The 22,487-nt window shown below is 33.4% G+C and overlaps 1 protein-coding gene across 1 annotated transcript in view; it reads left to right on the forward strand.

Annotated features, from left to right (window-relative positions):
* Positions 1 to 4,523: 4,523 nt before the first annotated feature.
* LOC130448552 (uncharacterized) overlaps positions 4,524 to 22,487 on the forward strand; it is a 57,933-nt gene continuing 39,969 nt past the window's right edge. Inside the window, exons 1-7 of the mRNA XM_056785966.1 lie at positions 4,524 to 4,656; positions 5,989 to 6,415; positions 8,216 to 8,505; positions 8,551 to 8,886; positions 11,441 to 12,069; positions 19,163 to 19,318; positions 21,632 to 22,071. Of these exons, the coding sequence (XP_056641944.1) occupies positions 4,524 to 4,656; positions 5,989 to 6,415; positions 8,216 to 8,505; positions 8,551 to 8,886; positions 11,441 to 12,069; positions 19,163 to 19,318; positions 21,632 to 22,071 (2,411 nt within the window). The remainder of the gene's footprint in view (positions 4,657 to 5,988; positions 6,416 to 8,215; positions 8,506 to 8,550; positions 8,887 to 11,440; positions 12,070 to 19,162; positions 19,319 to 21,631; positions 22,072 to 22,487) is intronic.

The raw sequence follows: 22,487 nt of genomic DNA on the forward strand, positions 1-22,487 counted from the left end.
CAGTTGTATTCCTTTAATTTCGGCATTTTGTTCAAACTATACGAAGTTTTGAAGTTTTCTGAAAATAAGACAATTTGGGGGTGGTTTTGACCCCCGTGATCCTCTCTTGAAACCGCGCCTGTGTAATTTTGAATTGGCCGATAGTGCCAGAATGCAAAGTTATTTAAATAGTGAAACAGCGAGAGGTGCTTCGCATTATAATAACAAAAATAAGTATGTCGTTTATCCTTTTAATGGCCTCAAGAGATCTGGAACAAAAGTACGATAATTCTATTACTTTCAACCCCAAAATGAATTTTAGATATTGCCTAGCTGTTAAAATAATTACCTCCAGTAAACATGCAATTCTACCTAGTAATCGGAGTGGGCAATTTGAATACTGGGAACCAGAGCTTAAAGGATAATGAAACAGAAGATTTAGATAATATCACTGGAAATAATTCAAGTGATAGTGGAGACGGTATGAATTTAGAATAAACTCAATCTATTCATTTAGTTTGTGTATAATTATTATACACTGGGCACTACTTCAGGTGAACATCAGCTATTCGGGCGCCAATTTGATCCAATTTAAAAGATATGGAGGGTAGGAAAACTCAATTGTCGAATGTGGATGTACAGAAGACGTTATTAATAACAAAATTGAGGTAGGCCAAAAGATTTTGGTTTGATCGTGTCCATCTACACCGTTTGTTCAACCGAATTTCCAATTTACAATAATGAAAGAGATTTATATGCTGGGTTCATCGTGTCCATCTACATCGGCAGTTTAACAAACTTTCTAATCTTCAGTTATGGAAGAAATTTCCTCTGAATTGAAATTATTATAAATAATTGTAACAATTGTACCTGCATATTAAACACAAATTCATAATATGTCAGAGTATTATACATAATTAACTCCTATTATAAACCTAAAGTAATTTAGAAAACTGTTTTAATTATTAAAAGTACAACTGTAGAAAAAAACTTGTGTTTCTCGTGCGTAAAGTAAAATAACCGCTCTCAAGCAGCAAAAAAATACTTTAAGCTCTAACAAATAACTGTTTTTTTATTTTGGAACCTATTTTTTATTCCAAATTTTACAGATTTTTTACTCACAATAACAAAAAGAATTCTAGACTATCACAACAATCACATCTCTAGATCTAAAAATTCCTCGAAAGAAGCGGGATCTGTTATCAATGATTTAAGAAACAAAACGCGTTAATCAAATACTTTTTTTCCTCGTTTTTTCCAAAAGAATCACTGATAGTCTCTTTAGATCTATAGATAGATTTGAGCAGGACCAAACCTTATTCAGCATTCAAAATAATGCTTCCTGCGGCATCTATGGGTTATCAGCTAAGTTATTTTTAAATTTTCAAGAAGTGATGATTAACGCTCTATGTTCTCTAATCAACGAATCCTTTGAAAAAGGGCTTTTCCCTAGATATAGTTTCTCATACTGCTCTAACAACTTACTACTCGCATATTCGTTATGATTTGCCTTTCTTGTAGTTTACACCTCTTAGAATCTATCTTCAAATGACTAAAAAGAGCTATTCGTTACATTCATGGTTTAAGTAGTAGAACGCATTGCGAATTATATTTTGAAAAATACATAATTTCAACTCTTCCCACTTTTTTTATTTTAGAATTCATTTATTTGGTTCGCAAACACTTTCATGACTCATCTGAGAGACCAATTTGCATTAACCCCACTAGTAGAAAAAAATTGGGCATCTACTCAACAATACCCAGTACCGATCTGCTGAAAAATCCCATCATCTTCAATGCCTAAAAAATATTCATTTAGCTACCTCAGAATTGAAAGTGGCAAACACATTTAATAAGTTCTGGAGATTGACAACGTCATTTCTTCTTGAAAGACTTTATTATTCCGTGGTAGAATTCTACAATCCACCACAAGCTTATAGAATAAATGTCACAAAGCAAAGTGTAGGTATAGTTCATAGTAGCATTGTGGGCACCCAAGAGGTCGTTGAGCACATAAACCTTCAGATAGGCCCGTCGTGCCCCACTTGACGTAACTAAAGGGCGATGTCCTGTCAGAAGCTTTTGCTTGAACCCTTTGATGTCATTAGGGAAGCTGTGACGCTTACCAAAGTGTTCGAACCGCGTTCGCGTGAGTTCTGGGAACTCACAGATAAAGTTTCATCCTCTTCCATGCACCAGTAGCACTCCGGATCTTCTGTAACGCCCATGGTGTGCAGATGGCGACTTAGATGACCGTGTTTGGTTAAAACACCGGTACACCAGTGTAGGTATAATAATACTAGAGAAGATAGAGAAGAAGAAAATCATGGAATAACAAATTCTACTAAACTGGAAATTCGAGATACTTCTACTGAACACACTGTATACTGCTACCACAACAGTAACGCTCGCTCTTACTGTAATTGTGAGTATTTGTGTAATGGTCGTAGTAAATAGTGTGTTCAGTATAACAAACAATATCCAAAAGTGATTGATTCCCTTCCGGTAATCTTGAAACCAAAAGACCAAGATCCGTACAATTCTAGTTTTACTTCCATACTTATTTTATTATTATAAATTGATTTCGGAAACTGTCTAAACTTTAAATACGAATTTGAAATGCGGATAAGTTAATCCCTGTAGCATGCGCCACAATGCATGAAATTCTCATGAAAACTCCGGGTTATTAGAAAAACAATCGCCAGTTACACGCAAAACTTCGGGCAATCCGTCGTGTTCCTTTTTGGTGGTGCTTGTGCGGTATAATAACGTGACCAATACATACTTGTTTAATCTTAATCTGTATAAATCTTATCTTTCATGAATTAATTTTAAAAAACAAGGAGTAGGGTTTGTATTATTGATATTTTTTTTAATTCAGTTTTACGGCTTTATGAGTTTTTAAACTGTGGTGAAGTTAAATTATTCTTTTTTGAACTTCATCTAAAAGTAAATAAATGTTTGGATCTTTGTCATATGAAAGACTAATATTTTTTTCAATGTAGTTTCCTGATTAATGTCAATATTTGTTTGAAATTTGTAATAGTGCCTAACAATAACAAAGTTTTTTCATGATTAGTAGATCTTTGCACTTCGATTAAACCAAGAACTTCCAAATCATTTGGATTTACCTAAATCAACTGATAATTCAGAATCCCGCAGCCAAATTACTTTGGAAACAATAAATCTCATTTTCTCTGGAAAATTCTGCAATTAGTCGTTAAATTCGATAATTGCGTAATTAACAATTAATGAATACAATTTACGTGAAAATACTTATGTATGTAAGTTTTTTTGACAAAAAGTAAAATCATGTGATGGATGCACTTGGTGACTTTCCTTCTATCTGGCTGAATCTGTTTCAATATTGGCCTACAGATTTAAATCACGACGTTCGTTGATTTCCAAACAGCTTCTTTGTTATAAAAAGTTTGTCATTCTCGACATGATATGATGATGTAAAAGCGACAAGAGGTTTTCTAACAATACCTCGCAATGATTGATAATATTAGGCAATATTGCGATCAGACCTTCTGATGACCTTGGTTGAGTTACTTAATCTGATGGTGATGAACTCTTCTTGCATTATCACTTTTTCCATGGTATTGTAGAGATTTATTATCCATTGAGGCATATGTCAAATCTGATATTGCCATCATAAAGTTTAATATTTTTACTGGTGAAGGTGCTATTTGAGTTGTTTACAGATACTGGTTAAGAAGTGGAATGATTTTCTATGACTAGTGGATGTGGATGAAACCAACATCACAGTGCCGATCAACTCTTGATGATGAAGCACCATCTCGATGCTCTGCGTGAAATGATCATCTTGTGACATTCCGTAAGGTTGATACATACTTTGGCAATAATTTTATTCGTATACATTCACTGTTGCATGAACATTTGGCTTCCAAAAATCGCATTGGATACCGCATAATTTAACAATCGCTCCAAAAAAAACTTGTGTCTTCGGAGCAAATAGTCGCTTGTTTTTTTTTCTAAATAACTGTTGCCACTGTTTCATCAGAGCAGCGTAGAACGGTCCTCTTTGAATGGTACATCAGCATTTTTATGCCAGAAGTGTTAAAAAAACTTAGGAAAACCTATTGCAGAAGATGAACCATTCTCCACCACGTCAACACACATTAGTTCAAACAAAAACGTCGAAGTGACGGGTCTTTCGTCATACAGTCCTTGTTTAACAACCAATTATTTCTTTTTATTCCCTCAGATCAAAAATAAATTGGGAGGTCAACGTTTTTCAACACTTGATTAAGCGGTTGTTGCGTTCAAATCACATGTTTTGGAGGTATCTGGGTGGAAAAAATGCTTCGACAATTCGTTCAATGCAAAAGTGTATCTATCGATATAAATAGAGAATATTGTGAAAAACCATAAAGCCATATCCAAGTTATATATATATTTATTTTTATTTGTCTATATCAAAATTTAAATAGCAATCCTCGTAGGTACTGTATTAACATTTTTTTCATATACGAATAAGATTACCAGCATCATTTTCGTTTATAATTTGTACTCAAAACATGCTAGAGTATCAATCTACACAAACAAACGAAGATTTCTCTAATCGGAGTACAAATCTCAGCTCCCAAGAAGAAGCCAAACCATCATTAACTAAAATTTGGGAAATTATTGTCCGAACTAAACGACTCCCAGGTAAGAAAAACGAATAAATGTGTTCCAGAAAAACTGAAAGTTTTTATAATGCTTTGATTTATTTAACGATTCTATGTCTCCAAAGTAAGTTTATTAATCATTAGAATCAATTGAATATATAAAAAGAAACTCAAAATTATGAATAATACGAAGTCAAACAATATACGAAACAGCCAATTTCGGGACTTCATAATTTCAGATCTGTTCTTCCAGTTTAAGGACACATAAAAACTCATGCTAAATTCAAGGTAACAGCTTTGATTTTTCGCAATTCTCGTTTTAATCGTGGTATTATCAAAAGTAACCTTTAGAGAGTTTTTGGGCCATTAGTTAATATTCTAGGACGATTCTTATCAGATACTCATGATTTTACAGACTGGAGCTGGTTATTTATTTATAATTTGCCCTTTACAAATTCCATTAAACATAAATAGGGCATCGGTTTAATCATTCATGTGACATGTTCATTGATTATTAAATCTCAATTCAAGTTTTTTTTTGTTCAGCATACTGTTGGTTTGGGTTATTTTATTTATATAGTGTGTCCTTATATAACAATAAAAGATAATAATTGAGCTGTAAAACTCAATCGAATTCACAGTATTCCATAAGCGTATGAAATTAAAGCTAGAGCTGATGTCATTAGACGTAGTATGGAAAAGTGAAAAACTGGGAATTGGGGTGGTATAGAAAGTTTTCGTTTTCTTCCGGTGATGCTCTAAATCCTCAAAATAAGCATTTACGTATGCGATATGCATCTCTCTCTTGCATGTGAAACTTTTGAGGTTATTAATCAAAAGAAAGATGCGACGGGCTAAATCTGGTGAAGACTGTGGCTGATCAATCAATTCAAAGCTCAATTCGTGAATGTTTCTTCTTGATGATCACTGAAGTGTAAGAAGCTGCGTTACTTCAATGAAACAGTACAGCGTAGTAATCTTCTATTGCTTCACCTTTTTGGAAATAGTCAATAGAAACAATCCCATACTTAGAGTTATCAACGGTGCGAAAAAATCCGACTTGCTTTGTTCAAATCGCTTCAATGAGGCCTCAGAATCAATCAATCGAATGCGCTTTTGGATCAAACTGATCAAATGCGACTGAAGGAACTGGAGGAACTTTCCCTATGGTCTCACTGGTAGTCGCAATTTCGCTGAACGCTCGTCGTCAGTCAAGCTGATACGGCCAAGTTTGAATGCAGGTGTCCAAAATTTTGATATTTTTAATATTTTTACATTAATTTTTTCCTCAGAAACCACGTTCCTATTGTCACCATCTGTCTCATTCTTCCTACATTAATACCACAAAACTTAAGATGTTGTTTTATTACAGATGGAGTGAGCGAAGCTTTATTATACGAATCAATTCGTGACAAACTACGCGATCCAGAAAAAGAAGTTCGCCAACATGTTCTTAGAGTGCTTATGGATCTTATTCAAGTAACCCAGTCATCGAATCTAGATAAACGAATGCAAGAATTGGTTCCAGATATTATAAAAATTTTGGGCCATTCTTCACCTTCCCTAAGAAAAACTGCGTTGGACTTTCTTAAGAAATATTTGAAATTAAGTGGAAATTATTATGAGATTATGAGGGACTTGATAGACTCGCCGGATTATTTAATGAGCGCAACTCCGTTTTTAATAAATTCCGAAACTGATGATAAAACTGTGAGTTTAGTTCTTGAGCAATTGTGGAAGGATTTGGAAAGATCAAATATCAACCAGGAGATTCCTGCTAAATCATTAGCCAGATTAAGGTACTACATAATCTAAATATATGGTGTATTTTATTTGAATTGAATAAATTAATTCAGTAAACGATAAAATATCAGTATAACTTCGTTTGTAATGATTTGGTTGGTTGATATTAGAATTTCTTTGAGCTGTCTCTTCAGGTTAACATGAAGTACCCACTTTGAATCTCCGGCAATAGCAATCGGTTTGACGCGCGTTTCGATAACCAAGTTATCGTCTTCAAAGGTTAAAGAACTAAATTTTCTCGTCAATAAACTTCCTCCAGCCAAAAAAAATTCCAGTGAGATAATTTCTTCTGCGAGAAATTCTACATTCGTTTCTTAACTATCAAACAGTAGAGTGGGATGTAAGGAATCGATTCTTTGTCCCTATTTAAACTGTTCTTACATTTAACAATTTCAATGCTTTCAAATGTATCCAAATATTTATTATTCGTTACATTTTTTAACAGTTTCACATTATTTATATTTATTTTATGATTATGACCGGCAACGTGATCGGCAATACACGATTTTAAGGTCTTTCTATATTTTAAATGAGCTAAGTGCTTTTTAAACCGGACTTTAACGGATCTCTTAGTCTGTCCGAGATACTTCCTGTCACAATATATACCATTCTTTTCTAAATTTGGTATTTTATTTATAGGATAACCCAATAATTGTTTCAATGTATGGCTGGATATATAAACCAATTTAAAACCTACTCTGTTAAATATTATTTACGATCTTTCGAAAGGTACCAGAACAATAATAAAATGTTGGATGCATTTGAAAATATTGAGATATTTTAATGTGAGAACAGTTTAAATATGGAAAAAGGGCCTATTGGCCAATATTTGTTTTTGATAAGTTTGTCAATATCCGGTACATGTTCAACATAACAATGCGCATGTTTTTCAGAAAGACGGGTACTTACGACACTTTCATTCGATGTTTGTTCGCACAAGTATGTCCTTGCACACAATGTTGCCGTTTTTATAGCATTATTCTTGAGCAATTCCGTTTCCTTCGCCCAATAATTTTTCTAAAAGTCTAAGATAGAAACTGGACCCTGAAGTCAATTATTTCCATGGGAAAATCAATGGGCACTGTCATAACATCAGTAGTGAATGGTACACGTCAAGGAAGTTCTCATATTTTCTCACATCTTGAAATTATTGCTTCAACTCATTTTGAGGAATCCACACAAGAGAAGTTTATTTAGCCCCAACATCATTGGATTCCAAACGTTCAGCAAGATTATTCATTGTTAGACCGGTGTTTAGTTGTGACTGCCATAAACCAAGTTTATCATCAAATGAGTTTACTGTCAAAAACATGTTATTGATCATATTATCTTCACCTTGAAGCTTGATATTTAGCTCATTAAGGTGTTGCCTCCTCATTGCTTTCGAATTGCATTCCGTCGAAGGGCTCTTTCAATGAAATAATTGAACAATACCCGCATAGCGACAAATCGGGAGTGTAAGGTGGGTGTTTCTAAAGCCAATTCGCAGAATCGCGTGCAAACTTTATTAATTTTGCGGTAACCGAGCCGTTCAAGAATTATTTGTTCGATTCTTCAGCCATATCGCTTAGAGTACTGCGTCCGCCTTCCAAGATGACCGCCGCGATTGCGGCCTTTCCAGAAAAAGGAACAACTTCCATACACTTGAGACTAGGAAAGGCATTCATCCTCTGATTTACGCGGTCCCGGCTGTTCGCTACGCTACGTAACAGACCAGTCTAACATCCAGTGCAGCTACTTTACGACATAGAGTTTACATTATTTTTATGATAGATCTTGAATATATTACTTTTCAGATACAATCTTGGTGATGAGAGGTTCAAATATCTAATCGGATTGGAGAGGTATCGAAAACTTCAAGAAATCTGTGAAATTTATGGTCTTCCTATAGATTATAGCGACACAGACATAATGATCAGCGAAAACGATAACTGGAGCCATGACGAAGCTCTAGAAGATAAAGTCATTCTAGAAACTGAAATAACGCTCAAGACAGGACCGGCGATTACTATGAAAATTCACGAGGAAAGTAGACCCAATAGTGGAGTGGGTAATCCTGGAGAGATAGAAGTTAAATCAAAGTTTGGTGTTATAAAGGTACTGAATGATGATAGTGGAAGTGATTATGAAGAAGCAGCAAGAAGAACGCCTAGAAAAGTACGTTTCGGCGGAGAACATGTGAAGTTACGCACTCCTGAAAGCGATAGCAGTAATCAAGACGAACCGAAGAATACTTTACGTATAACTGTAACAGATGCTGTAGCTATAACTACTAAGAAGAGTCTCATTCCAATTCGAATAACTTCTCTACCGACAACACCTCTAAAAAGATCACAGAATATTACAAAAAATAGATTACATCAGTCGGCTCCGAATTTAAGCAGAAACTTTGAAACATCCAGAATACCTTTTAGTCGAGAATCTAACTTGAAGGAAAAGTTCAATATTCCACAGAAAATTTTAAAAGGTAAGTAAAGTTTTGAGGTGATTACTTGTAAAATAATATTTGAGTAGCTAATGAACGTATATATAGATGGACATTTCTATTGGTCATGCTGTCAGTTCACTGGAGAATGTGACAGTGATCGACTCATACGAGGTCTGGCTATTGAATTATGATACTGGTTACGAAAAAGCGTTTTCCTATAAAAATTATTCTACATTCGAATTTTCCCCTCCGATATACTCTACCACCCACGCTACACACCATTACATACGTTTTTTCCATTGATCGAAGCAGTGCTGGAAGTCTTCTTTGGTGAGCGTCTTAAGGAGCTCTGCCGTTTTTTGCTTTATTGCTTCCATCGACCCAAATCGGGTCCTTTCCAAAGCAGATCTTTTTCTAACCTTTCAAGGAAATCTGAGCAGAGCCGTTGACGCAAGAGCTTTTGGTCAGGAGTCATATTTTGACACCTGCCTTGCACAGACTTTTGTCATGTGTAATTTTTCGTCTAAAATTTTTCCAACCATTTCTTTATCGGCGTCTTACCACTGCATCATGGATGGAATGTCTTGGGGAGCTGAAGAAGGCAACTTCAATATCTATAAAGGCACATAGTGCTACCTTTTCATACTCTATAGCTTTCTCTAGTTTTTTGGTTAGACTATTGATAATTATGTGACTCAAATTTTCTCACATAATTGTGTTTTCTTGCTCTGCTTTGTGAATCAAATGAACAATAAAAATCTGGCTCTCATGTTTACTAGAGTGAAACTATTCCAGTGTCTCAGAGCATATTAAGCGTTTACTTTTCAATTTTTTTTGCTACAGACTTAAAGTTGGTAAAGAATTTTAAATTTTCCAGAATATAAACATCACCAACATAAATACAAAATAATAAATATCGTAATTGATCAATGTACAAAATTCAAACATAAGTAAAAAACATCGAGAATGTTTTCTTAAAAACAAATTAATGGATTCAATAATTACAATATCAAAATGTATATATCTGTTCCGAATTCACTCAATTCAGAGATAACAAGAAATAGCGTAAACTTGCTTTGATATGCAAATGTTTAATGAGTGGCTTAAGCAACAATTCATTTCTATGGATTTTACAGTTCTGAACTAGATTCTGAAGTCCTTGAGCTAATCCTGTGAAAGGTCAACATACAACAAAATGTACAGATTACATTGTTTTATGAAAAGTTATGTAAAACTAAAATTTCAAGAAATTAATAACACTTTCTTTTTGTTTCTCAAACTTTTTAAATGACTTCCAAGCAGCTTTTACATTGACAGATATGGATCATTTCAAACTGAGGATCTTTACGGATCTTTGGTTCAATAAATATTTCCTCTTTCAGTTTTTCTTCTGGTTTTAACATATCATTATAAAATAAAGAGAAATTTATGTTACACAAAATTCACAGTTAGAAAAACTTCTAGATCAGATTTCAGCCTCCGGACAATACTAAGGCTCAAACACAATTCGCTGGTAACCAAAAATGAATTTCAAGATAGATCTGTGATGTGTGGGAAGCGCTTCAAAGCCTCTAATGAGTACCTAATGAAGGAATAAAGGCGACATCTTGTTATTTTCATAAGACTGGAAAGTGCAGAAATGAGTAGAGTTGCCGATTTAAACATTTAGACCGTGAAAAGGGTCCTGCTTCAGTACGTTAATCGAAGCTAATATTTGGCGGATGCGCAGGGTACTTTTTATATTAAGTTAATCTTTAGTTCACCTTTTTTGTGACCTGTTTATCTTGCGTCCTTTCTTATAAGCACCATTTCTAGAAAGGCTTTTTTGTTTTTTAAGACAAACTAGAGATTAGAGTGAGATGATAGGTATAAAATAAATTTCTAGTAGCCAGACAGAGTGAGAAGTGAAGCACAGTGTATTTAAATAAATTAGATAATAAGTGTTAGTGAATAGTTTAGTGATAGGAAAGAAGAAAGAAGGAAAACTGAAAGAAGGAATATTTATTGAACCACAGATCCTCAGTTTGAAATTATCTTATCTGTCAATGTAAAAGCTGCTTGGAAGTCATTCAAAAAGTTTAAGAAACAAAAGTGAGTATTATGAATATGTTGTAGCGGACTTATTTTCAACAGATAGGAATGAATATGTCCTTGAAGATTATTTTCCTGTACTCACATTCGAATATCTTCCCTGACAACAGCATTTATAGATTTTTGAAGAACTTCATCAGGGATTTCGGGATGCAAATATCTTAGGGTTGTACTGGTTGTATATGATAAAAGAAACTGACCCAAAAAAAACCATAAAAAGAAGTCCAAAATTTGTTACTATTAATTATTCTTTTATTGTTTATACTAAGTTAACCAAACGACACAGGCTTTTCGTTGTTCTTTCTGATTATTACCTAAAAAAACAATATGATCAATAGTTTTCAGTTGGGATATTAAACCATGTAAACTGATGCAATTATTTATGTAGGCGACGACACAAATTTCAATATACTTCGAATGCCAATAATTGAATAAATCGGTCTAGAATTTTCCATTAGAATATTACCTCAAAGAAGCTAAATATGGAATTATTTATTTTCAGATAAACCGCAAATGAAATTAAAAAGCAGATCGTCAGATAACTTAGACATTTCCAAAACTGTTATACCTATCTCGTCAGTTAGGACTATCAATAATGTCAGTCCTCTTCCGCCGCATAAGGAAATCGAAGTTTTACACAACTTAACAAGAAGTCCAGCCAAGAAACGACGCCCTAGTACTGTAGACGTTTCCGTTACATCTACAGAAGCTAACACGAGTTTCAATAGTTTCAAAATATGTCCGATGTCGTCAGGTGAGGTTTCTTGTGATACCACTACAGAATCAGAAAAAAATTATGACAGTTTCAAAATATGTCCAATATCTGAAGAACAACCACCCGAAGATTTGAGAATCAGTCTTTTCAACGCTAATAGCTTATCTACAAGTACATATTCTTCTGATAAAAGTTCGAGTCAAGACATTGTTGATGGAACACAGCCTTTGGGATATAATAGCGTTCGAGCGTTGGAATATATTTCTCCAGACAAAGGTTATAATAGTTTTACAGTGTATCCTCACAATTTGAACCACGAGAAGAAGAAAACTGTCCCAGAAGAAATAATGCCACAAGATGTAAATGAAAATTTGGATTTCAATAGGCAGTGGAAATTGTCATCTTTAAGTTCAGAGGTGAGTAATTTTAAATTATCATATTTTGTACAAAGAAGCAAAATAATCTAAATTAGTTGTATGTTAGGTGAATAATATAAAAGTCGAGAACTGTGACATTTTTTCTCGATTATATGCACCACGGCGTCTGTAAAATAAATATTATTAATCATGAAATGGTAAAGATCTTTCTTTCAACAAAATTTACCAACAAAATCCACTTTACTATACATTTTACTACTTTTATTCCACAAAATTGTTGAATATAATTCATTATATTCAATATTGCATGAATTTACAAATAGGCCAGGGCATTTACGAAATTCCATGACAAAATTAATAGTAGAATAAAAAATAACGCCATCGTGTTCTAGGGGTTGAATAAAAGTTATGTGCATAAAATTCAACATTTTTTGTCTATGCGTTATTTTTTTAAACAATAAAAACACCAAAAAATCGGTACAAATTTTGTTTTTTGCGTTTGGCGCTGAACCTATGCAAGACTCGTCTTTGTTAATAAAGGCAATATTGTAGAGAGCTGAAAAATATTGAAAATAAGATAATTTGTTGCCTAGATAATTTAACCGAAAAGAAAAAATTTTTAATTTGTTTAATTTAAAATATGAAGGTTTCTTATTCACTGAAAACCGAGATCTTGGTGTACTTAATCAATGCTTTAAAGATGGGCCCTGTGGCCCCAATAGTTTTTGCAAAATAGCAATTAAACCATAGTAAGCCTTTTTTTTCAAAGGACCTTTCTTGCTCACCAGATCATCATTTAGAAAGTCGCGTTGGAAAGAAGAAGAGTTGAATTAAAAATCCCCCATCTCAGTTTTTTGAATTTTTTTTGACCTCAAAAAGTATTCAAAAATTCAAAAAAGGGTTAAAAAAAATTTATAAACTTTTTATAAAAATATCGTAATACCAATGTCATATTCAGAAAGCTGGCAGTTTAATTTGGGGCGAAGCTAGACATTTTTTTTAAATCCACTGCGGCTTTGTTTTTGCGTCATTTTGTAGGTGAAGCTTAAAATTTTTATCAATAAAAGTTTCAACGACGCGACAGCGGAATAGTGGGGATAATGAAAAGAAGCAAAGTCGGAGCGCTCAAAAATGCTACGCAAGACTATTGGGCCGATTTTGATTTTTTTTTAAGCCGGGCTAACTCCTTCAGTTAAAATTACTGTTTATTTAGTTAATAATTAAGTCATACAGAAAATTACAAAATTCATAGAGTGGAAAATTCTGGGAAAGTTATGAATTTTAGCAAAAAACTAATATGACAGCTTCGTTCCAAATTGACCAATATAGGTTTTTTTTAATGTAGGTAAAACTGCCAGCTTTCCAAATATGACATTGGTATCACGATATTTTTATAAAATGTTTAAAAAAATTGTTCATAATTTTTTTACACCTTTTTTGAACACTTTGTTGAGGTGAAAAAAATTAAAAATCTGAGACTAGGGATTTTTAGTTCAACTCTTCTTCTTTCCAACGCGACTTTCCAAATGATGATAGGACAATCCGGTGAGGAGGAATGGCCCTTTGAAAAAAAGGCCTCCTATGGTTAAATTGCCATTTTGCAAAAACTATTGTGGCCACAGGGCCCATCTTTAGAGCATTGATTAAGTACATCGAGATCTCGGTTTTTAGTAAATAAGAAACCTTCATATTTAAAATTAAACAAATTATAAACAATTTAAAAAATTAAAAATTTTCTCTTTTCAGTTAAATTATCTAAGCAACAAATTATCGAAATTTAGATTTTTCAATTCTCTACAATATTGTTTGGAGTAACAAAGACAAGTCTTGCATAGGTTCAGCGAAAAACGCAAAAACAAAATTTTTACCGATTTTTTGGTGTTTTTATTGTTTAAAAAAATAACGCATGGACAAAAAATGTTGAATTTTATGCACATAACTTTTATTCAACCCCTAGAAGACGATGGCGTTGTTTTTTATTAATTTTGTCTCCAAAAGCCTTTTTTTTTTCGTAAGTGCCCTGGCCTAAAAGCATAATTTAGAACTTGAATGCGGTTATTCTAATACCAATATAATTTATTTTCAAGCAAAAGAACGTCGATCTTGATTTATCACTTAATTTCAGTTTGCATTAGCGATACTCTAAACTTTCGACTCATTTTTATGAGTCATACACCTGAACAGGTTTTTAGAAACGCCAATCAGAAAAAACAACAAAAATAAATTTAATAGATTCTAATGAACCGTTCAAATATGGAACACATATATCGTGGGCAGTTTACAAGGGTCGTTCTCTGGTCGATGTAAATGGCATGTCTTGATTTGGTTACTCTATGTCACGGAAAAAGTAGGTCAAGCAACCTAATATGAATATAGGTATCACGAAGTGAGAGTGATATACACCTTGAATTGGGAATTCCAGGGGCGTTTCTAGTGTTTACAAAGAAAAACAACAGCATAGAAATTCGACGCCCGACTTTTATAATTCTCTATAAAAATAACTGAAACAATAAACAGCAAACAATTATCAAATACTTCTGTTATTTCTACTCTGTTTTAAGTTCTTGTGGCTACTTACAATTGTTTGCTTGTTCTAGTAACTTCCTTTATAATTTCATCCATTAAAAAAGTTAATAAAGTTGGGGTTAAGCTTCGTTATAGTTGTAGTCAATCTGTGGTCTCAAATGTTTCCCATTGCGTTTATGCTCTTTTCATAAATTGTTTTCATAGCTTCAGTTATTTCGTCATTGACATCTCTCCCTTGATTACTTTTCTTTATTCAATGCTTTTTGTTTTATATTTTCCACTTTCACACCAACGTAAAATACTACTCTGGTTTCCTCCCGTGACCTGAAATGTTCTACTCAATATTTGCATTTCACGTGACTTATTTAATAAAATGACGGACCGCATGTGAAAACAATAAGAAAATTGATCTTTTTCGTATTTTATTTGGCCGTAAATTGCAACAATGATAAAAACATGGGTAATAAGCTGAGAAACGTTTGAAAATAATAATTATTCATACTAACAACCCTAAAATTAAATTAAAGTAATAATTATTTTTAGGGTATTTTATTATACTTGCAAATAATACCTTGATACTAATTCAAAAGACGTGTTTAAAAATACTTTAATGGCATAAATTTAATTTGGAAATCGTCTAAAAATATCTAGTGATAAATCATTTCGAAATACACTGTGCTAGAAATTTGCGGCGTTTATATTTCCCTAACTTTCACATTATTCTTTCCATTTTTCTTCGATGTTTGTTTGTGACTGAACCTGCAATTTCGCGACGTAATTTAGGTTTCAATTTTGAGGTACTTGGCAGCTCAAATTGATTTCCAGCTTTCTCAAAATCAATGTATTCTTTTCATCTTAATATTCGGTTTGAACTTACTTTAGCCATAATTTAATTTTTTCCTCAAAATTAAATATTACACTTGAAATTAAGCTTTTCAAATTTAACAATCAATCTACGAGGATGATCCCAGAAGTTCCCAAAAACACCAGGAAGTAAACAATCTATACAGAATATCTTTTAAGATTGAAACGGATATGTAAACACGAAAAAAATTGATCATCGTTATGTGAAAGGCTTGTTAGGCTTTAGACTAACCAATATAAAGCTGAACTAGGTTCTAGTCTAGGTGAGACAGCTCCTTCGTTATCAATAGTCAATAATTGGGTAGCAGAGTTTAAATGAGTCCGTACGACCTGCGAAAATCAGCACCGCAGTGGTCGACGACTTAAGAAATTTGAAGAAAATCCACTGGATGATCATCGACTGGAAGTACGCGAGCTAGCAGACGTAGTAGGCATTTCAAAAAGTGCGGTAATGGCATAGTAACTGAAAATTTGGACATGAGAAAGCTTTGTGCAAAGTGGGTGCCGTGGAACAAAAACAACGTCGCGAAGATGTTTTCCTCGAGTGATTGGTAATGTTTCTCAGAAATAAAGCAGAATTTCTGCACCGTTTCATAACGATGGATGAAACGTAGGTCCATTACTCCACATCCGAAATAAAAGATCATTCAAAGCAATAGACTGACAAGGGACAACCGGCTCCAAAGAAGGCAAAGACCCTTTCATCTACAGGCAAGGTTATAGCGTCGATTTTTTGGAATAAGCGTGGGATAATTTTCAATGAATACCTTGAAAAGGCAAAACTATCAACGGCGAACTTACTGCAAAGTTTTAGCGAAAAAATCAAGCCAAAACGGCTGCATTTGGCACATAATGAAATGTTGTTTCATCAAGACAACTCCAGCTCACACATCTGTTATTGCAATTGCCAAAATTGAAGACTCGTTCAAGTCTTCAAGGGGAAGCTTCATCTTAAGCTGCAAAGGTTCCAGAGAAACATAAGGATGTCCATTATATGATTTTTTTCAATATTCATTACTGCATTTTGTCCTTCTTCAATTGAATTGAATGAATTGGGAGGGTTATTAACCTGCCCATAAATTCAAACGTAAATATCATTACATTTTCAGTACTTATATGGAAGTGACTGACATGATATCTCAGGGTGAATGCACGAATAGCTCAAATTAGTCCGTATATTGACAAAATATAATGGAATAGTAGTCGTGTAGATATTGAGCGTGTATTTTATGGCAAAAAATATAAACATATAATTCCAGAAAATATATGTTTAAGTATATATTTGCACTAAAGAATTAAGTTTGGATGTGTCAACTGCCTATTCAACTTTGGTATACAAGGGTTTATATCTTATATAGCCTCGACTGTATCACTATATGAAACTATGAATTAAATCATGACCGATGTTCACAATGTCGTTATGTCTGAAAACATCGATTTTTGGTTGAAAAGAATAGTTCGTTTGGTAATATACCGTGAGATCTTCATCTCGGGCATGAGTAGGAGACTAGCATCAACAAAAATATTGCACGTGTCGACTGTTGCATCAAAATGTGGGAAAAATCAACTGCTTGAAGCAGCACCTTTTAACTTGGTGAGAACTTTAAGATGAGTCAATTTAAGCAAATAGTTATTTGCGGTAGGAGCACATCAAAGAAAAATAAATGTATTTATTTGGAATTGGTGATTATGCGGGAACAAGGCGGGACAGCAACGTAAAGATAGTTAACACAATCCTTTTTTGACCTGAAGTAGGTCAGACTCATATACATTTAGGTCCAGGCTCAGGTCAAAATTTATAACTCTAGTGCAGAAAAATTATGTAGAGCCAACACTTTTATGCTTCAGAAAAAGTAGCATTCAATTCTTTTATTTTAATGGTACTTTTGCAAATGTTCATGTCGCATACCGCCTAATATTGATGACAATGTATTTCGAACTGAAAATAGATCAAATATTTGTATTTCTTTAATACAATATCAATGTTATCTCCTTCAAGGCAATTTTCTTATCTTGGTTAATGAATCATTTACTATCAATCATTTTGGTTTGAGTGGAACATCAAAGTATTCACATTTTATTTCAAGCTTTCAAGCAGAAAATGTCAATTTTCGATTGTCAATAAAATACTTCACGTTTCTAGTAGAATCTGAAAATATATTATACAAAAATACAAGTAACTGTATATTGATATTATGTTGTGGAAAACCCTCGTAATGTATCTCCTATCGGGACATCAAAACTATTTATTAAATAATAAAATAAGTAGTTAGACGTGGTCGAGTCACATCGATATAAATAAAGTATGTAATTTGATATCTCAATGGAACTCAATTGTCCAAGACCCACCCGGAATCAATCATCTATTATGTGGGTCCCTATTAAGATCGTGCACCATAAATTTTAATCAATACACTTAAATTCAAGTAGCTAAATGTATGATTCTTTACAATCACATTAATATAAGATAGACATCTGGTAATCCGAGAGGAGTGTAAAAATAAGGAACGTTATGTTATCCTTAAACTAAATGACTAGCAAATCTCAATGGTTCGTACCAGAGTTGAGTTAAATTACATACAAGAGATTGTATCTCTGCCTGGATTACATTTGTGCAATATTTTCAAATTTAAATAATTTTAAATGGGAAATTATTATGTCCAAGCAACTTAAAACCAACTAGCTCCGAAGCTTTCCAATATAACCTAAAAATATCACATTTTATTCATATGTCAGCAACATTTGAATCTATTTTTTATTCTATTGTACAATCAAAATTTAAGATTTTAATCCGCAAAATTACTTTTCAATAGTTAAATTTTCAAATGTGAATGTATATTACTCATATACCTACAGCCGTGTAGTCTACCTCAGCAGGCATCCTCTAGTAAGAATGGCAATCACCAAATTAAATGTGTAGGTAGTAGGAATTGAAGACATCGAGTTTTTAACCTAACAACAAATCATCGAAAGTGATCTTGCCTCTGATTTATACTCTTGGGCACTGACCAGAAGCATTTGAAACATGCTAAAAATATTAAAGAGAAATGAAATTATTATTTTGACAATGTAAGTTTTCCCATCGCTGCCCAAACAAATTCTACCAGCCAGAAGATCGAGTTAATGAGCTAACCACCAACGGGTATGATTTGTCACTCAAAGGGAAAGTTTCGAAAGAAGGAAAAGGAGAGAAGGGTAAACGAACGACAAATAATGGGATCAATTACGGGTCCAATAAACATCGAAAAGTAAATGTACCGTCGAAGAACGATTCAAAAAATATTGAAGGAAAGGAATGTAGAAAATGTAATGAAAGATTTAAAACATACAGGATCAAAGGGCAGAAATATATGTGGATGCAAGGACCTTAAATAGTGTTAAAGGATATGAAAGAAACCGGAGGAGAAAAAGGCATGGAAGGGCAAGAGTTACATGGCGGAAAAAGAAAACAAGAAATGTGAAAAAATGGTGGAAACTTGGCGGAGAAGTAAAATGATAAACCGTGGATGAAAACTGATTTAGAACATTGAATTATATCGATTATTTATTGGAATCGATGTCGTTGCTTTGTCTTTATGTCCATTGTTTTTCATTCATATACAAAATGTATTAATGATCATCAATGGAGGCATAATGCTGAATCTATTTGTTATCTACATTAATTATACAAATTATATCAAAGACACAGAAATTCTACTTCATTCAAATATTTCTGATAATACTAACAGTTCTTTTTTTACAGGATAGCTTTGGGAATAAATCTGAGGCACTGGATAATCTAGTTAAGATGTTAAAGCAACCAGGAACTTGTGAGAGTCTAGAAGCTGGACCTGCAGCTCTACTTTTTGAAGCACTATTCGCTTGCCAGTATCTTGATAAACTTCATTTTCTTGCAGATGTGAGTAGAAAACTTTAAGTCTTCGTACAAATGTAAGGGTAGTTTGACGGACGAGTAACTTTACTAAGTTCATCTTCAGTCTCTGAAGACGATAACTTGGTTATCGAAACGCAGGTCATGTGACTGTATAATTGTCAGTATTGGTGTACTGTTAGCGTAAACAGTGTGTTCAGTTTACAAAAACATGTCAATGTCTGCTGTTAATAGTTATGAACTAAACCCGTTGTTGGATAAATAATGAAAAATAATTTAAGGAATCGAGGAAAAATCAGATTAGTATTATTCTGAAAATGATCCGTCCCATGAAATGGTTTGTAAGTGATTGTCTACTTTTACAAGTATGATACATATGAGACTGCACGCTGAAACCGTCATTTACTGTAACTACTCCAGATATTGTTAATAAAATCAGTTCTTAGCGATCGTCAAATAAAAGTATGCAAAATAGCTAAAGAAGTAAATGTATCGACTCAATGGATTGCAATTTTTTGCATGAAACGTTACATATAACAAAACTATCTGCGAGGCGACTATCTCGATTGGTGAACGCTATTGAAAAGTTTGTTTGCATTGAAAATTAAAAAATTAAATGAATATTCAAATATATTCCGAGTGAATTAAACCATAAATATATCTCTGTAAATGAAATAAAGAAGAAACAAAGATAGGAATGTGCTCCAAAGGTAGCAAAAACATTGTTTTCATTCAATAACGTCATGGCCATTTTTTGAGGTTCTAAAGGTGTGATATTCATTAAATATTTAAAAAATGGTGGCACGGTAGCTCACCAATATCATGTTGATAAGCTGACACGCTTCGGAAGCTTAGGAAAGCTTGTTAAGTGTGTTGAATTGGAAGCAGTTTATGTTGAAAAATTAAAAAGTTTTTTACTACATTGAGAAGTTTCTCTTCCGTCAAAACGCTCTAGTATACTGAAATATTCATATATAAGCTTAAAATTTGAAAATACATTGTTTAAATCGACTTCCGAATAGTTGCGGATAAATCACAATTCAAGTAAAATTTGACTATCTTGGTGCTTGACATGGAAAATTTTTAAATGCTTCGTGCTGCATCTAAAGACAGTAAGAGCTCAGAGACGATATATTTTTTTTTCGAAAATATGAAAAGTGTCCAGCTAGGATGGTCAAGTTATACAGGCTGTCTTATAAGTGATGCCGGTTTTACAATAAACACTTTATTTATTGAAGGATCATACAAAATTGTCGTACTATATTTTCAAAATTTCGTTTGAATTTAATCTTTATTCCACTCATGAATCTGAATAAATAGTAATCTAACGGCGCAATGTTTGGACTGAATGCTGGATTTTGTAGAAGTTCAATATCACGAAGTTCTTCGATCTTATTCCGCGTATCTTTCGGAGTATGTAGTTTAACATTGTCTTGTTAACTAAATCTGGATATTTTTCCCATACTTTTGCTGTCCACTTTATATCTCGTCATTGATAGCTCGACCATCTCGCATGAATTTCGAAGTCCACTTAACTTTCACTATTCCACCAGAGAGACTAGAATCAACCTCTCTTTGCCTAAGGCTCTGTTAATTATCCTCTACCTAACCATTGATTTTTCATGTTTGGGTTGTTTATAAAAATCCATTTCCATTGCAAATAACAATGCGTTTAATAAAACTATCAATATTCGGCATGGTAGGGAGCTATTTCCACACCTCAATTCGATGTTTAGTTTGAATTTCAATGGCACTATTCGACAACTTTCATATATCTTCCTAATGATTTCAAATATCGATATATAGTATCTTTAGAAGCTGGTAACTGGTTGATTTTCAACTACTTCCTTTGTAACTTCAATATCTCATGGAGTTGAACGACCTCAGCGTCAACGAACGAATTAAAACCATTAAACCAACGCAGTACCGTTCGCTCATTAACTGTGTCTTCCATTTCAAGTTTACATACTTCTCTTGCTGCCACGGCTGCTTTGAACTTTTGCTTGCAATAATGTCTCAATAATACACGAATTTCATATTTATCGCACTTCATACTACTCCTTATAAATATAATAAATAAACAGAGTGAGAATGATTACAAGGAAGTGAAGCGATTGTACTTTTCAAAGAATTAGAGACTAGTCTTAACAAATTGCATGTTTAAATTGAGGCGTACGAATTTTCGCATGTGAAAACCGACATTACTTATGAGTAGTAAAAAATCGTAAACTCAGTTGAAGCTCTCGTTATATTCTTCAAAGAATAATCACCCTCCATACTAGTTTAAAGAACTGAATGATCAATATTCTCATAATTATACCATATTTATCTATTTTTTAGGCCGCTCTTGGTTTAATGATAAAAAATATTCGAGCTGAAATCTTGGAGCGATGCTTGGGAAGAGTGAGTCTAGAAATATGTAAAATAGGAGCTCCTTCTGGTGTCTATTTAGCTCTGATGATAATGAATAAATGTTCTCCAAAAAGATTTCTACAAGAAATTATGGATAGATGTTTTGCTCATAAAACTAGAGAAGGTGCTTTGCAGGTGCTAATGGCTTCGTCTAGACTACTTCCTCGCACCGACTTAGAAATTATCAAAATGGCTGAATTTGCTGCTGCTACTCTAAGAGATAAAAGACGAAAAGTTAGACACGCTGCTTTGGAAACTTTAGCTACCTTGGCTCAACTTAGTTCGAACGGAGAAGTGTTGGGTGTGGTAGAGAGGGTTACCAAAGCTGTCCCGGATCATCAATATCTACTTAGAGTTGTTCGAACAAGGTAAATTTGGTAAAGTAGTGGAGATGTACCACAAAAGAATGAATTACATTTTAATTTTGGTATCCAGTATCACGGATCAATTGTAAATTCGCGAAGTAATTTTTTCGACAATGGAACGGAAAATATCACGTTTGATATTACAAAGTATCTCAATTATCGTTGTGAATTTCGATTCATAGAATGTTTATAATAACCATCAACAAGCTGCATCCAGTATATCTCTTAATCTATGTGTTAAAACAAGTAGAAATAAGTTTGAACCCAATTCAACTTGTCGTTTACTACTATGATCACTTTACAAGGACCGCAGTCCGTACACTTCATATTTAAAGAAAGGTGATTACTTAAGTTCTAAAATATGGAAATACTAATGTGAATAGGACAAATCTGATATTACCATAATAATGTTTGATGGT

This window comes from Diorhabda sublineata, chromosome 9 (genome assembly GCF_026230105.1).
Source record: "Diorhabda sublineata isolate icDioSubl1.1 chromosome 9, icDioSubl1.1, whole genome shotgun sequence".
In the NCBI taxonomy this organism is placed as follows: domain Eukaryota; kingdom Metazoa; phylum Arthropoda; class Insecta; order Coleoptera; family Chrysomelidae; genus Diorhabda; species Diorhabda sublineata.